The sequence below is a fragment of the Tachypleus tridentatus genome, chromosome 7 (genome assembly GCF_004210375.1).
Source record: "Tachypleus tridentatus isolate NWPU-2018 chromosome 7, ASM421037v1, whole genome shotgun sequence".
In the NCBI taxonomy this organism is placed as follows: domain Eukaryota; kingdom Metazoa; phylum Arthropoda; class Merostomata; order Xiphosura; family Limulidae; genus Tachypleus; species Tachypleus tridentatus.
In genome coordinates this window covers 129,478,768-129,496,783 of record NC_134831.1, presented here as the reverse complement: position 1 = coordinate 129,496,783, position 18,016 = coordinate 129,478,768, and the positions used below count along the sequence as shown (strand labels likewise).

Below are 18,016 nucleotides of genomic sequence, written 5' to 3'. Positions count from 1 at the left end.
CAAATTTGTAGAAATTTCAATTGTTTTATTTTTTACTCAGCTATAAAAATACTGCCCAGTTATAAAAATATTACCCAGTTATGATAGGTGATGATCGGTGCGATAGTTTCCGTGATCCAAGTTTTGAACGTAAACATCTCAAGGTCCATTATAACACAACAGGTAATCGAGTTTTGTACAGTGTCATCTGCTGGCTGTTTATAGAAGTATTTATAAAATTAAATTAGTTGCGGTTATAAAATAGAGCTTTTACTGCGTCTTGGCTGTCATCTAATCATACCTTTTGCTTAACATTATTACTATTTTCTTAGAATTTATTTTTAACATCATTAAACGTGTTTTAAAGTGGTTAAGCCTAACTAATAAAATAACATACAACTGTACTACTTTCAAATATGTGTTTGTCAAGTAATTTTGCTCTCGGCGAATATTTTACTTTAGATTTAATACGACGTAACACAACATTAATCTTTTCTTAACTTTTATAAAAGTACACTTTTACGGTTGTTTAAAAAATCATCAGAACCTGTTCATGATATAAGCCTGTTCGTAGTTTTTTGCATGTTTAGTATGCACCATTTAGTTGACCAGAAAAACTTGAGAAACATGCCTTTCCCTAATAGAACACTTTATTCACAAACTTTTAACACGCACACACAAACATAATATATTATTATTATTACTCCTTCTGCAGGATACCTATTTACAAATTCTGGATTTCTAGATATACTTATATATGTATATATACAGGTACAGAAAGTTGTTTACACTTGTTTTTATACCTGTAAGTACACAAAGTTATTAATACGCGTCGTATACATGCAAGTACACTTAAGTATGAACTCGCATTGTACATGTAAGTACAAAAGCTATTAACACGTTTTGCATACTTGTAAGTACACAAAGTTACTGACACGTGTTGTATATGTAAGTACAAACTTAATACCACGTGTTGTATACCTGTAAGTACACAGTTATTAACACGTGTTGTATACCTGTAAGTACACAGTTATTAAGACGTGTTGAATACCTGTAAGTACAAAAGCTATTAACACGTGTCTTGCACACCTGTAAGTTCACAAGGTTACTGACACGTGTTGTATATGTAAGTACAAAAGCTAATAACACGTGTTGTATACCTTTCAGTACACAAAATTATTAACACGCGTTTCATATCTGCGCGTATATAAAGTTAATAACACGTGCTGTATACCTGCAAATATACAAAGCTATTAACACGTGTTGTGCACCTGCAATTACACAAAGTTGTTAACACATATACACTAAAAAAATGTTACATGATGTAAGCCATTATACACATCTTTAATATTACACTATTATACGCATTATACAACTATATGTAAGAGGCAACTTAGAAATTCTTTTATTAATATATACAAGCACTATAGAATTATGTAATTCAATAAATATATGTGTTTCTTATTACTTGCCTGGCATTATTAGCAACGTTCACACTCAGGTGTAAACCACTATAAGGCCCTTGTAAATTGAGAACTAGAATCATGTGGGAAGAAGTCATTCATGTATAATTAGGTTTCAAAAACATACGAACCCACAAAAATACAAATCTCTAATACAGACGTATAGAGTTGCTGCCCTAAAAATATTCTGTACAGAATACAAAGTACACCACTGGACACGAAAGTGACTACACTATTAAAATACATATGCTGGAGTCTATATGCTTATGTATTCACCTACAAATGCTTATTTCAAATCACATGCTCTGTATAAAATGACAAGTCATGCTGAACGGAAGTCTACCTAATCATAAAGTGAAAATGGGTCATATAGTTTCTGAAACCACCAGGAATACCCTAGGCAATTACTAAAACAAATGTGTAAAATTATACAGAAAATTACATTCAACATGTTCTCAAAACAAAAATACGCTAAAAACATGTACTTAACTACTTCATTGTGGACGCAGGATAGACATCTTTAATACAGTTCCACTCATTTTATACTGCTAGTAGCATAAACCTGTTAGGAAATAAGTCCACACAGACACAGAAACTGTTACACTGGACAAACAGATTTGTAACTAACACATTACTGGAGTAAAGTTAGCCTGGACTGATCCGTAGCTTAAACTTTAATTATTAAAGTATATATAATTTTGGAATGTAACGGTATGGATTACTCCTCATGTTTTTTGGAGTATAGTACTTCAAGTATTTACGTGTGTATAGATATATATATAAAGTGAGATCCACATTACATAAACACGATCCATTCACTATGCTACAAATATATAGATAGATAGATATGTTACAAACACGGCATATACTTCTTACCGACGGTCAAGCAATCCAATACAATGACGGCTAGATGACGTTTTAGTAGGAAACCGATCTCTCGCCACGGGGTAAAATTGCCGTGTGGTTTGTAAAATAACATTAGCTGTGGAGTTGGTGCAACAGAGCTTGAAAGCTTGTGAACCGAAACTTATTAAAGTACGATCGATTAACCACGACAACAAGCATTTTTATATACTTGCTGCTAAATTTAGGTATAAGAGTTTGTGAGGTGCTATTTTTGTAGCCAAGGCAACAAGCACATATATGTATAGACTGCTAAACTGGTGCATGAAGAGTTTGTGAGATACTGTTTTTGTAGCCATGGCAACAAGCACATATATGTATAGACTGCTAAACTGGTGCATGAAGAGTTTGTGAGATGCTATTTAGGTAGCCATGGCAACAAGCACATATATGTATACACTGCTACACTGGTGCATGAAGAGTTTGTGACATGCTGTTTTTGTAGCCATGGCAACAAGCACATATATGTATAGACTGCTAAACTGGTGCATGAAGAGTTTGTGAGATGCTGTTTTTGTAGCCATGGCAACAAGCACATATATGTATAGACTGCTAAACTGGTGCATGAAGAGTTTGTGAGATGCTGTTTTTGTAGCCATGGCAACAAGCACATATATGTATTGACTGCTAAACTGGTGCATGAAGAGTCTGAGAGGTGTTATTTTTAACTTGTTCGTGCTGCAGCTTGTTTTAGAACTTTCTTACGCTAAACTATTCATTGAAGTGTTTGTGTTCATGTTTGTTTTAGGTAAAAACTCATGACGTGCTCTCGAATTTGTGAGCACTTGATGAAACTTCAATTTGGAAGCAAAACCTTAAAATACAAGCTTTTCTGGGATGCCCTGTATTCCATTAATATCGGTATTATTAACCAATATTATATTTCAATGAATTATTCGAACGTTCTTTAGGCATTTTCACAGAGCTAAATATGCGAGATTTACTATGCGATATATCAGTATTTTTTCGACAATTTACAATGTAAAGTACAGTTCTCAGTAAGTATAAGTCAGTTCTCAGTAAGTGTAAGTCAACTTTTATTATACTCGATAGATAGCCATACCAGTTGTCAGTAAATGTAAGCCAGTTCTTATAACACTTGAAAGCTAGACAAACCGCTTCTCAGTCAGTGTAAGTCAATTCTTATTATTCTTTAAAGATAGACATACCGGTTCTCAGTAAGTGTAAGTTAATTATTATTACACTTGAAAGCTAGACATACCGGTTCTCAGTAAGTGTAAGTCAACTCTTATTACACTTGAAAGCTCGACATACCGGTTCTCAGTGAGTGTAAGCCAACTCTTATCACTCTTGAAAGCTCGACATACCGGTTCTGAGTGAGTGTAAGTCAACTCTTATTATTCTTGAAAGCTAGACATACCGGTTCTCAGTGAGTGTAAGTCAACTCTTATTACTCTTGAAAGCTAGACACACCGGTTTTCAGTGAGTGTAAGTCAACTCTTATTACTCTTGAAAGCTCGACATACCGGTTCTCAGTGAGTGTAAGTCAACTGTTATTACTCTTGAAAGCTAGACATACCGGTTCCCAGTGAGTGTAAGTCAACTCTTATTACTCTTGAAAGCTAGACACACCGGTTCTCAGTGAGTGTAAGTCAACTCTTATTACTCTTTAAAGCTAGACATACCGGTTCTCAGTGAGTGTAAGTCAACTGTTATTACTCTTGAAAGCCAGACATACCGGTTCTCAGTGAGTGTAAGTCAACTCTTATTACTCTTGAAAGCTCGACATACCGGTTCTCAGTGAGTGTAAGTCAACTCTTATTACACTTGAAAGCTAGACATACCAGTTCTCAGTAAGTGTAAGTCAAATCTTATTACTCTCGAAAACTAGACATACCGTTTCTGAGTGAGTGTAAGTCAACTCTTATTACTCTTGAAAGCTAGACATACCAGTTCTCAGTGAGTGTAAGCCAACTCTTATTACTCTTGAGAGCTAGACATACCGGTTCTCAGTGAGTGTAAGTCAGTTTTTATTACACTTAACAGTATTATTTTAAATGTCTACTTAATTCTCAATTGTTTTTAGTTTTAAATTATTGTTATTTGAAAAGAGACTAATGACTAGCATCTTCCTGATGGTCACCACGTAGTACAGTGTATATTTCATGTCAGGAGTCATCACGACTCAAGACAATTCTAAAAATAAATCACAAGTAACTTCTTGTCATACACACGCACACACAAACAAATTTATATGAACAATCACTTGGACTATTGTGCATTTATAATACCGTGTGCACCATATGATCAAGTTGAGCACATAATCACACATCTGTATAAATCTAATTACATTTAACTTAATATACAACTAAGTACTTTAAAAACATTCTACAACCAGTTATCTTACAAGATGGCACACTCGAAGAAATGTCACGGACTGGTCTGTCTTCTGACCAAAGTTTACTCTTTTGACGCTGCATTTTACTAGGATCTAATATAACTGAGATACAGGGAACGAAAATATAAGCTGTGGGTATAAAAATGCGTCTTGTGAAAATGTGAACTTAATATCCTTCCAACACATCATCTAGGACAGGGGTTCTTAACCAGGGGTGCCCGCACCCCTAGGGGGTGCGAAGATGATTCCCAAGGGGTGCGAGGATGCACATGAATAATTTAAGCAAATCTATATTTTTACATAAGAGTATGCTTTATATTTTTATATTTAAGTTTCCAGGGGTGCGAGAAATGATTACTGATTTGAAAGGGGTGCAAACACTGAAAAAGGTTAAGAACCACTGATCTAGAAGGTTGTATTTACTCGTTTATCAAGCTGGTTATTTTTTATAGCATTTGTTACAAGAAAAGAAATACGAGAAAACAGCGAAATCCTCATGTCGCTGTCAATTAGTCATTGAAAACTACCATATCATATGGCAAGAAATTACTTTAAAATCTCTTTGTTTGGGTTGCAAACAAAATTATTAATCATTTTGAGTTCAAAACAATGAAGCAACAAAAATCTCGAAATTTTACCCTAGTAAAAATATATCTTATTAATGACTCACTGTCCACCTTTGATATTATTTTGTGAATAACGTGTTTACGTATTATTTGTCTAGAAAATAATAAATAAATTGTATAATGTTACAAATAAGATGTCCAAGCTGTACCACGAAAACGTGTTATCTGAGGATTTTCGGATCAGGTCAGAGTGTAAGAAGGCATTGCAAATCATGGCTATTTCCTAACAACAAATGACTTCTGAAATGTAAACCAAATATATACGTGATGTCAACTGGGCAAAGAGAATCATAAACCGTATTTGGGGGATGGAAGGGGGAATGAATGATGATGTACAGTACGTGTTAAAAACATGTTATCGGACACCGCATCACACAGATGATTACATCTGCAATCTTGCCAAACACTAAGATTTCAAACTTTACGTAAAGTTGAAAATTGTACTGGCTTACGTTTTTTTCCCAAATTTTATTTTTTTAACAAACAAACACGTAAAAGCCTCAACAGCTAAGGAAGAAAACGTTCGAATAACGTTACACAATTGTACAAGTACTGAGATGCCACTGCTGTCTTACTTCATCAAAAAAGCACATACTTTAGTCTTCTTCCCCGTGACACTACCTCTATCTCCTTCCCTTCCTCCAAAAAGAATTTTATACGATCATTTTAGCAGGTAGGATATTTTCCAGGGAGCTTTGTAATTTGTATTTATTTAGCTAAATATTTTTTTCTTTCGGTTTCACATCTTGTCAATTTCCTTGCTCATGTTTTCACAATATTTTTCACTCAAACAACTTTGTTAAATCTATCAGTTCAGGTTCATTTTCAACAGAAGGGGAGAAGAGGTATAATTGAAATTATTAAAATGGGCATTATAAAACGACAGAAAAACTTTGAATTCTGAGGTTGTGATGACTTTATTTTTAATTTTGAAGACCTCATGGCTATTTTGGCACTTTAAAACGATCTCAGCATACTTTCTGATTTCGAATTTCTAAATGTCAATTATGTTCTTATATTTTATAAGTAGTCTTACTTCAGTCAGAATCTTATAACTTTATTGTCATTTTTATCTATTATCTGAATTTAGAACTGGGTTGCATTGCAATTATTATATTATTTATTAAATTTTGTTAGATACGTTAGTTTATTGTCGTTACACCTAATTATTTAGCCTGGATTCTTGTTTGTGTTTTCATTCACTTAAATGCTTAAACTTTCTATTATTTTTTACTTCGTTTCGGAACTTAATGGTTTCATCCGTTTTATTGACTAAATTGTGTATTTCTATATATGTATATGAATTTAATAAACTAGTTTATATAACCTAAATAAACGTGTAATTCAAATAAATCAGCCCTAAGCTAATTCTTTTAAGTTTATCTTTAACGCTAAACCTATTCTTCATAAGTGTGTGTGTGTATATATATACCATATATTTATTAATTATCACCCCCTTCAGCTGGTTCCTTTAAAGAATGCCACTGTGCAATCGGACGTCGAGGGGAGGCTAGCATGTCCATCCAATGGCGGAGCTCCGTTCCAGTTGCATTGCAACCCAGGATAACGTTTCCTATTGGGTCAGATGTACCAATGCGGTCGTAATCTACGACTGTCACCAATAGTTGAACTTTCTACGAACCAACAATATTAAACAGAATGAATATTTGACTCTTTAATAGCTATATTTACAAGAAAGTTAACTTTGTGCGGTAAAACACAAAAGATACAAGACTGTGTAGTAGATTAAACGCACTGGAATAATATTCCACTGAAAATATGATTCGTTTTAAACTAAACTAAGTCTGGGAAACTATCGATACATGAAACTTTCTCTCTCTCTTACGAACATGCCTTTGTATGTTTTTAGTATACAAACCTAATGTTAACATCAACATATTTTATTTATATACCGTTACACGCGTCATTTACATATTTTTCTTCATATGATGCAAGAACAAAAAGTTATTTTTCACGTAACAAGGCACAAAATAAGATTGTTTACCTGAATCTGTTCAAATGGCACCTCAAATGTAAACGACTCGTTATAATAAGGGTTAAGTGTGCACTTCTTAATACTGGTTTTCTTCTTTTTAATCCTTTTACCGTTCATCATGATGGCTATTTTCACATAGGGATCTATAGTTTTAGGGAATAAAACAATACACACTTATTGAACGGAAAAATTATCCATCATCATAGTAGCAGAATCCAAACATATATATATACACACACACTTATTGAACGGAAAAATTATCCATCACCATAGTAGCAGAATCCAAACATATATATATATACACATACACTTATTGAACGGAAAAATTATCCATCACCATAGTAGCAGAATCCAAACATATATATATACACACACACACTTATTGAACGAAAAAATTATCCATCACCATAGTAGCAGAATCCAAACATATATATATATACACACACACTTATTGAACGGAAAAATTATCCATCACCATAGTAGCAGAATCCAAACACACATATATATATACACACACAAATATACACGTATTAAAATTCAAAAGAATATTAACCATCATTCATAGTAGAAAAATACACACACACACACACATATATTAAAATATTCTTGAACTAATATACGTATTATGGGAAGAACCTACGTCTTTTCACTTTTTCGTAGCTTAGCTCAACTAATCACATCTATCTTTTTAAATGCAGAAATCGGGTTAGATTATTTTTTTTTTGTGGTGTAAACCATGGAGCTATGTCAGCTCTCACTACCTCAGCTAGGTCGATGAAATGTTGTTGTACAATAGAATTTCTTATAGAAAGTCTCAGGAAAAGTTGGAAAAGAAAGATTAGAGAGTTATGTGTGGGTACATATGTCTATAATCTCTCCTACACGCCTAAAGTGGGTAGAAACTACTGTCCTCAATTAATCACAGCACAGAGTTTCTCATTTACGAGCATGCATATCTCAAATCACAAAAATATTTTTAACAACTAAAAACAAACCTCGTGAGATATTCCAACTCACAAATGTATTGTGTACTTCCAAATAAACATTAAAACAGTTGACTGGAGATTCTCATTTCAAAACTGCATAATCATACCCGCGTATTGAATATGTATATATACTGCATAATATTACTTCAGTATTTAATACGTTACTTAAAGCATTGCTTTGCTGCGTAACACAGGTTTAATTTAAGTTTGTTTGAAAAAAACGAGCCATGAAAACTGTTTTTACCACGATCTATCAACATAAAAGACACTATTTTAACCATTCTGTCAGGTAAACATGAAGGGTTAATAAGGTTTAGTTTTTTATTATGTCTATCATTCTTATTTTCAACACTAGAAGGCGCCAACAAAACGAGTGTGATTAATAGAAAAAATCTAATACGCCATTGTGATGAAATATTATAAACACTACTTTAATTGCTTATAAAACCAGTATGTAAACACCTGGATTATTCATAAGTCAAACGGATTTGCACATTTAAAGAAATATTTTTTAACCTTATAGCTCACACTTCATTTTATCATGTTCATTATTTTGAAGAAATAGATATAATTTTATCTTTCAACACAAACTGCTTTTTAAATCCTCGAAGCCACGAGTTGCAAACAGTTTACTCACTCCATTATGTAGCTCGTTTGTCGGTTTTTAAACACAAAACTGCACAGTGTGATATATTTGTGATCTGCCTACCACAACTATCGAAACCCAACTTCTTGTGTCCTAAGTCCACAAACACGCTGCTAGGGCACTGGATGGCTCCAGTGTGTTACAATATCCGGTCATTTCTGTTTGTTTAATAGATTCTGTTATGTCTTAGTTTACCTTGTTATCTATATCACGTACATACATATATAAATACACATATATATACCTCGTTTGTTCTTATAAGCAATGTTTTCTATGCCATGTTTATTTCTATGTACATCTACTCGGTTTTCCATATCCCATTTGTTTCTATCTACATTTTCTCTGTTCCCTATATCCTGTTTATTTCTAAGTAAATCTACTCTATTTGCTGTATTTACATCTACTCTGTTTCCTATATTCCGTTTATTTCTATGTTTATCTACCTTGTTTATTTCTATATTTATCTACTCTATTTGCTATATTTACATCTACTCTGTTTCCTATATTCTGTTTATTTCTCAGTATATCTACTCTATTTGCTGTAGAGTTTCTACATATGTTATTATATGTAGAAATAATACAATAATACAATCTCAAATAATTGTTCAAATTCGTCTGTTTCCTATATTCTGTTTATTTCTCAGTATATCTACTCTATTTGCTGTATTTACATCTACTCTATTTCCGATATTCTGTTTATTTCTATGTATATCTACCCTGCTTGTTTCTATCTATTGTAATACATCCACTCTGCTTTCTATAACCTCTTTGTTCTTAACTGTATCCACTGATTTTTTATCTTTTATCCTCAGCAGTTCCTCTGTAATTATTTAAATCTCCTTATGTAACAAGTTGTTTATAAACAGACGGTACTCTAGCCAACATTCTCTCACTCGTGATCTTCACTCCGTTGTTTATTGTAAGAAATCTTTATATATATTCAGTCACTAATATATATATTCACAAACGTTAATGGCAACTGTTACTACTGACGTGCGGTTTGAATGTCAACATCTCATGTTAGCGAACAAACGGGAAATTAACACCGCTAATATGTAGCAAGTGTATGTGAACGGTGTTAGGTATACAATGTAGCAGAAGTATCTCTTGCATCTCTTGTATCTTTGCATCTTTCCTTCGTCTATTATAGGTTGTGATTTTACTGTTCCTTCTATCAATACACCCATTTTATTCTATACCATCTGGAAATTAATTAAACCCAATACTTCTTCATTCATTTTACGCTCTGATCTGTCTTTTTCTCTTCATTTAATAACTTCGTCAGCGTCCTGGATAGAGTCAGGTTCAATACCCGTCCTCATTTCTCCGTTCCTCAGTCACGTTTATACATGTTGTTTTTAAATATTCACTTCTTTTTCAAACTTCCGAATACTTGTATATGTTTCAACATCTGGTAATATCAACTCAGTTTTTGATCCTGAGTCAACATGTGTATAGGCCTCCGTATTTTGAATTATTTACCTCCAGCCACTATTTTAAGAATCTTCTCACATTTCCTTATTAGGTTATTCTCTACTTTTTACCATTTTTCATAGACACCCAACTTTCTAAACGTGCTTAGGTTCACCATCCATTCAGTTTCCAAATACACATTAGATGTGAGTGTCCACTTAACTTCTTACACTTATTGCTTTTTTATCGAAACTTTTATAAACTGAAGTGCACTCTAGGTGACTCTGAAAGTCGTGAAACACCACAAACGATTGAAGACGAAAAAGAACAAGTAACTTCTGAGCCAAGAAAAGACGAAGAAGAAACAGATTATGGACAAAAAGATGAGCTGAACGTAAAATAAGTAGGAGAATCTAGGATAAGAACAAAGGGTCTTATTCGTGAGGGTCGCGGGTTCGAATCCTAATCCCACCAAACATGCTCGTCCTTTTAGCCCTCGGGACGTTATACAGTGACGGTCAATCCCACTATTCGTTGGTAAAAGATAGCCCAAGAGATGGCGGTGGGTGGTGATGACTAGCTGCCTTCCTTCTAGTCTCACACTGCTAAATTAGGGACGGCTAGCGCAGATAGCCCTCGAGTAGCTTTGCGCGAAATTCAAAAACAAGCAAACTTATTGGTGATTTGCAGGAGAGATTTCTACTGGACACACACATCGCAGAAGAGGATAAATCGGAATCCCTTAGTGTTAGAGAACAATCTAACGAGAAATGTTGATCATTATTATCGATGTTGATTTATTCGAAGAGATTGATAAAGGGAAAACAAACTACCTATCAATTTATCTATATACCTATTTACACATTCAGAATCATTTATTATGCCTATTTCCTTTTCGTATATACATCAATATGCCTATTTTTATGCACTACATTAATTGTTCATGGGCGATTAAAATCAGTACTATAAAACAATAATGGATTTAATACAAAACAGAAACTCAACCTCCACCAATTTAACTGATCTTATAAAAAATAATATTTTTATATCTATTTCTATAGTAATTACCAACATTTTATATGTCCAACTTGAAAAAATAAAGTTACTCTTTTCAAATGATTCAAACCACTATTCTTGATTGCTTACATAATATAAATTATTTACAATCAGCCGACTCTGTTATTACCTATCATTTCACTTCATTATATAGTAAAATAGATCTGAAAGATTTAATTAGGATTTCTAATTATCTACGTCATAAATCTATAGGTCCAGAATTAATTATTCAAAACATAATTTCACCAAATATCAATGTAAAAATATACTCAGTTCTTTGTACACATAATAAAGTATATAAACAGTGCTTGTTTATCTTCAAACGTGGCCAAACTGTGTCTGTTTCTCTATGAGACCTTTTTGAAACAAGTATTTCATTCAATAACATGGATTTTGATCCGGCATAAAAAGAAGTAATAGTAGTAATATCCATGCTCATTAATCAGTTATAGACATTAATTTAATAGAAGGCATAATACAGTTGACTATTTTTAACAATAGAAGGAAATTCAATTTCCTCTTCCTAACAGTGTTGGTCCGTCGGTATTGTTAAGAGCAATTATTATCTCCCAATTAAAATGACTTTAACAGTTTGTAATAGCAGTAATCTGTTTATGCATAATATTAAATTATTCACAAATAAACTGAAAAATAATGGATATAAAGTCTGGTTTATTAAACTGTTTTTATAATTAATGTAAAACAATGTTAAAGGTCAAGTTCGTTTTCACAGATTCTACATTATGGAGAACTTAGAGGGCGTTAGTTACTCGGTTTAAATAGCTAATTGCCACATTTAGACGCCCTCCAGTGACACGGCGGTATGTTTCCGGATTTGTAACTTTAAAAATCGGGTTTTGATACCCGTGATGGGCAGGGCATAAATAGCCCATTGTGTAGCTTTTTGCTTAACTTCAAACAAACAAAAACACACATTTAAAATAGTCAGGTATACTGAGTAGGAATTACCAACTTCAATTAAGTATACCGGGTAAGGTCCCCCGCTGGTACAGCGGTAAGTCTACGGATGTACAATGCTAAAATCAGGGGGTTCGATTCCCCTCGGTGGACTCAGCAGATGGCTCAATGTAGCTTTGCTATAAGAAAACGTATGTATACTGGGTAGGAATTACCAACTTCAATTAAGTATACCGGGTAAGGTCTCCCGCTGGTACAGCGGTAAGTCTACGGATTTACAACGCTTAAATCAGGGGATTCGATTCCCTTCGGTGGACTCAGCAGATGGCCCAATGTAGTTTTGCTATAAGAAGACATATATATACTTGGTTAGGAATTACTAATTTCAATTAACTGGGCTTGTATCGACTAAACCGGTTTATGTTTGAAAGGTAAATGTTCTTTGTTTCATTAATTATTAAACAAAAAGTTTGAGGTTTGGAGTTGTGTAGAAATTTAAGGTGACTCGTTTCTGCTATAAAAATATTATTATTTATATCTTATAATTTTAAATAAAAGATTGTTTGGTTTTTGAATTTCGCGCAAAGCTACATTAGTGCTATCTGCGCTAGCCGTCCCTAATTTAGTAGTGTAAGACTAAAGGGAAGGCAGCTGGTCATCACCACCCACCGCCAACTCTTGGGCGATTCTTTTACCTATGAATAGTGGGATTCGCCGTAATATTATAACGCCCCCACAGTTGAAAGGGCGAGCATGTTTGGTTCGACGGGGATTCGAACCCACATGGTTATGCCGGGCCATAAATAAAAGACTAGAAGCCGAAAGTTATGTACAAATTTAAGGTGGCTTATTTCTTACATAAGATTTTTTATAACATCAATTGAAAGGGTAGAAGTTAGGAGAGTTTTATTTTGCAGAATTCTTCTCGGGTTGCTTTTAATTCTATGTTAAATATGTTACTAAATATTAGGGGTAACTGTCTTTACATAACTGGCTGTAGACAACGGAATGCAGTTGTAGTTAAGACTTTGTGGGTTCAAGTACTCAACTTCTAACACATTACTGTTTCTCTTTCGTCACTGGCGAGTTTCACATTGACGTCACGACAGTGCCGGATGGATAAAATATACTCAACGCATTTGGGTGCTATGACCAAAGATAAAGTTTATGACATAAGGTAAACAGCAATAAATGATATCGGAGGCATAATTTATAATTTCAATTTTATTATATTATGTATGGTTTGTATATATATTATGATGTCATATAGTGTATTAGTTAAACATCTAGGCTGTTACAACAGAAATATTTAGAATTATCCATGCAATATTTTATAATTACTGATCAGATAGCGAATATTGTGGCCAAAAAAATCGTTTTATTAATACATTACTGATTTCAAGTATGCGTAAATATGTAGTATCGTTTACAGAGATTACGTATAGGTGGTTATAACGGTTATATGTAATAGCGTAGTGGATGATTTTTTCTTTCTCTTGCTGTAACAAATGTTTGATGTCACATTTGTAAGCACTAATCAGGTTATTTCAATAAAACTAACCATACCTAGATACCAATATATCTGTAAGTTAAGCTATCTAACTACAGTCCTACCAAGATACATACGTTATTATCTACCCGTCTTATCATACTGACCTAAAAACGTAGCCGGATATTTTTATCCATTCAGTATTAAGTATTTGGTTAATTATCCAATGTCACTTAAATATGTCACTCCTTTATTTTAAGATAAGCCTCTAAACTCACTCATTTGTGCATTTAATCCATTTTTTTTAATATCCACCTGAATTTCTACAATTAGTCAAATCCCACCATCGTGCATCTTTCTCCATAATGTGGTCTGTTTTATATCTGTAATTGTTTGACGTACACATCAGAGGGTTGCACTCAGTCACTTTGCTAAAACCAGAGATATTTCCTTATGTTTTTTCTTTTTTGTGTGCTTTTTAGTATGAATATTTTAATGTTGATAATATATATAATTGTAATCATTAGGTTTAAATAAACCTACTTAAAACCTTCTCTTCACTTCGTTGTTTTACAATTTATCATCGGTAAACGTCTGAAGATAACCAATGCTCCATTCCCCACCAAAATTAGTAAACACGTCACATTGTCTTCTGAGTTAGTTTCAATTTTATATATATATAGATATAGATATGTGTGTGTGTGCGTAATAATAATTTTCCACTCCATCAGTTACACAAATACCTATTCTACATTTAGTTAATACCCTGAATTATTTTATTTTCCTGTATTTACTCAGTTATCTAAATCCGTATATTTCGTTTTTGTCAATCATTCTTGTGTACACAAAAGGTTAAGTACATTATATTAAATAATGTTGGAGCCTCACCATGTCGCTACAGTGACACCAGGTTAAGTACATTATATTAAATGATGTTGGAGCCTCACCATGTCGCTACAGTGACACCAGGTTAAGTACATTATATTAAATAATGTTGGAGCCTCACCATGTCGCTACAGTGACACCAGGTTAAGTACATTATATTAAATGATGTTGGAGCCTCACCATGTCGCTACAGTGACACCACATATTATCATGCTCTTTATGAATGACGAACGTGTTTCTAAACAATAGCTTTACAACGTTGTTTACATTGCAAGAAGCTCCGTCGTATCGTTTTAATGTCCAAAGCGTACCAATCCTCCTTAAAGGCTTTCCATAATCTATCTAATTTAGGAGGATGACGGATTTTTATTTCCCATTTCAACAGCCCAGTCGCACAGAAATCCATTGGCAACTTACAAGATATGTCTTCATATGAATAACATCAAAACCTGATTCGTTCTCCAAGTAACTGAAATATGTAATTGTTGAAAGGGAAGTAGGATTAGATACCTCCTTATCTTTGTGAGTCTATACCTTCAGTGATGTCGAGAAAACCCACTTGTAGAGAAAAATATATATGTAAAAACGGCTTGTTTGGGTTGAGAAAATTTTTTACGAAGAAAAGCGAACAACGTTTCGACCTTCTTCGGTCATAGTCAGGTTCACAAAGAGAGAAAGAGGTAACTGACCGGAAGCTGACCATAAAATTACAAGAACCGACATACAATTTAAAACAGAAATCCACCGAAAAATCCCAATACTGGACTATACATTCCTTGGGACTCAGCACATGAGACAAAACACAAACTAAACATACTAAGAAACCAAATACACACAGCCATAAAACTATGCTCACCAGATAAAATTAACGATGAATTAGACAAAATAAAACAATACTTCATCAACATCAATAAGTTTCCTCAACAAACCGTAGAAAACATTATACGCACACACCTAGACAGAAAGCAAATTCAACCAACAAAAGTAAATATATCTCACGAATCAAAAAAATCACGAAACCATATACTGCTGCATACCATATATTCCTGACATCAGCAGAAAAATAACCAACATTTGGCAAAAACTAGTAACAAAACATGGCATTCCAGTAAATACCAAATTTATTCAAAAACCAGGCACAAAACTGAGGTCTATACTATGTAAAAACTACACTGACAAACACCACACCAACATTATTTATAGAATACAATGTGATAACTGCCACAACTTCTATATTGGAGAAACAAGTAGAAAAATGGAAACCAGATTCAAAGAAGATAAAAATCACCTTCACACGTTTTCGAACACTGCAAATCAGATAAACACAACATCACCATAGAAAACACTCAAATACTAAATAAAGAAACAAACATAAACGCAAAATTAAAGAAGCCTTACTTATACAACAACTCAAGTCCAAAATAAACCAACACAAAGAAACACCTTTATACCTGTATTAAAAATAATATAATAAATAATAAAATAAATAATATAAAATTATATATTCAAACATCTAAGCACGCCCTCTACATTCCGACACTTAGTTACATAACCCCTTTCAAACATGTGGTCAGCTTCCGGTCAGTTACCTCTTTCTTTCTTTGTGAACCTGACAATGACCGAAGAAGGTCGATACGTTGTTCGCTCCTCTACGTAAAAAATGTTCTCAACCCAAACGAGCTGTTTATACATATATATTTTTCAGTCTATACCTTGTCTGCCTCGTATCTGCGCAGATCTGGTATTTCCATGTGGTAATTAAGAGTACGAAACATTAGGTTAATACTAAGTACAGTTCATTACGTCCTTTACAAACATACTTTTGATCTCTAACTTCTCCCTGACGAAAGATTCAACGATTATCATGAACCTTGTCGAAAACATTTTGCGACGTGCCATACGTTTCTTTTAGAATTTTACTTTGTCCATTAACTGATAGAAAAGGGCACTAAACGAGTTGCAGTTATTAAGATACACATACGCTTCGTCGAGTGTCTTCACGTACGACCATTTCTCTCGGCTAGCTCTCGTTGGTAGAGTTTTTTACAGTTGTTCTTTCCTTTTTCAAACATAGATACCTCTTGGTTAAGCTGTGTAGTATTATTTTGGGCACGTGAACGACTTATTACCACTGACCTTTATGTTTGCAAATTCTTACATATTACAAGTCAGCCAGGGCACGACTTACTGAAAGTATCTTACTCATTGGTCCTGGGTCCTCAAGTTGATTCATATTCCTTTATTTTCCTATGTCACTAATTACAAAGGATATCTTCATCTAGAAATTTATAAATCAACGACTTAAACACATCTTTTTTTTTTCTGAATAATGAATATTTTGCGTGTAAAAAGGCTGATACATACCCCTGCCAAAAAAAAAACAACAGTTTTGGGAAATCACAGTAATATCACGTTAAAACACTGTCAACATGTAGTTTCGATACACGTTTTCAACCGCTACTTTACTCAAAATCGTTTTAATATAACCTATCCAACTCCGGTGCATCTGTATCATGTTTCCTTTTCTTCATATCTACATAAGTTTCTACAATCAGTCACTTCTCTGTATCCATTCAGTCTGTTACCTTCAGTTACCTTACAGGACTAAATAAGTTATCTACGCTCAATCTGTTCCCTGCACCATTTCATTTTCTGCATTTTGTCAATTTTTAAATAATTCATGTGCAATTACAACATGATGTTATTTTCACATCAGTGAACATCTCATAAGTAGATAGTATATATATATACAAAGTTTCTTACATACCTGACAAGCCTCCTACATCCATTTTTTTGAGATTTTTAGCTTCGAGAATTACTACAGTGAGTTTTCCAGCTGTTGGCACGTAACGGAGAGAGAAACATATGTCTCCCAGCTTATTTTCCTATAAGGGATAGTTTATTAACATGTTTAAAAAATAAGGTATAGTTTATCAACGTGTTTAAAAAATAAGGTATAGTTTATCAACATGTTTAAAAAATAAGGTATAGTTTATCAACATGTTTAAAAAATAAGGTATAGTTTATCAACGTGTTTAAAAAATAAGGTATAGTTTATCAACATGTTTAAAAAAATAAGGTATAGTTTATCAACATGTTTAAAAAATAAGGTATAGTTTACCAACATGTTTAAAAGACTGCGTTAATTTCCATGTTTTTGATATTTTTTCAGCAAAGACATTATGGCAAAATAACTTATTTATAATTTCAATAACGATATCTTAGAAATTATTTTAGTAGATGGAGCATTAATAATTACATCCTTAAATTTGATTAACTAATGCATACACAACTTTT

At 33.3% G+C, this 18,016-nt stretch overlaps 1 protein-coding gene across 1 annotated transcript; it reads right to left on the bottom strand.

Moving 5' to 3' along the window:
- Nucleotides 1-611: 611 nt before the first annotated feature.
- On the bottom strand, nt 612-17,699 carry LOC143256590 (synaptotagmin 1-like). Its single transcript, XM_076513983.1, has 3 exons — nt 17,487-17,699; nt 7,336-7,469; nt 612-6,964 (listed from the first exon to the last, which is right to left on the bottom strand). Exons 1-3 carry the CDS (start codon nt 17,506-17,508, stop codon nt 6,773-6,775), a joined length of 348 nt encoding a protein of 115 aa, XP_076370098.1. The 5' UTR covers nt 17,509-17,699; the 3' UTR covers nt 612-6,772.
- Nucleotides 17,700-18,016: the final 317 nt, after the last annotated feature.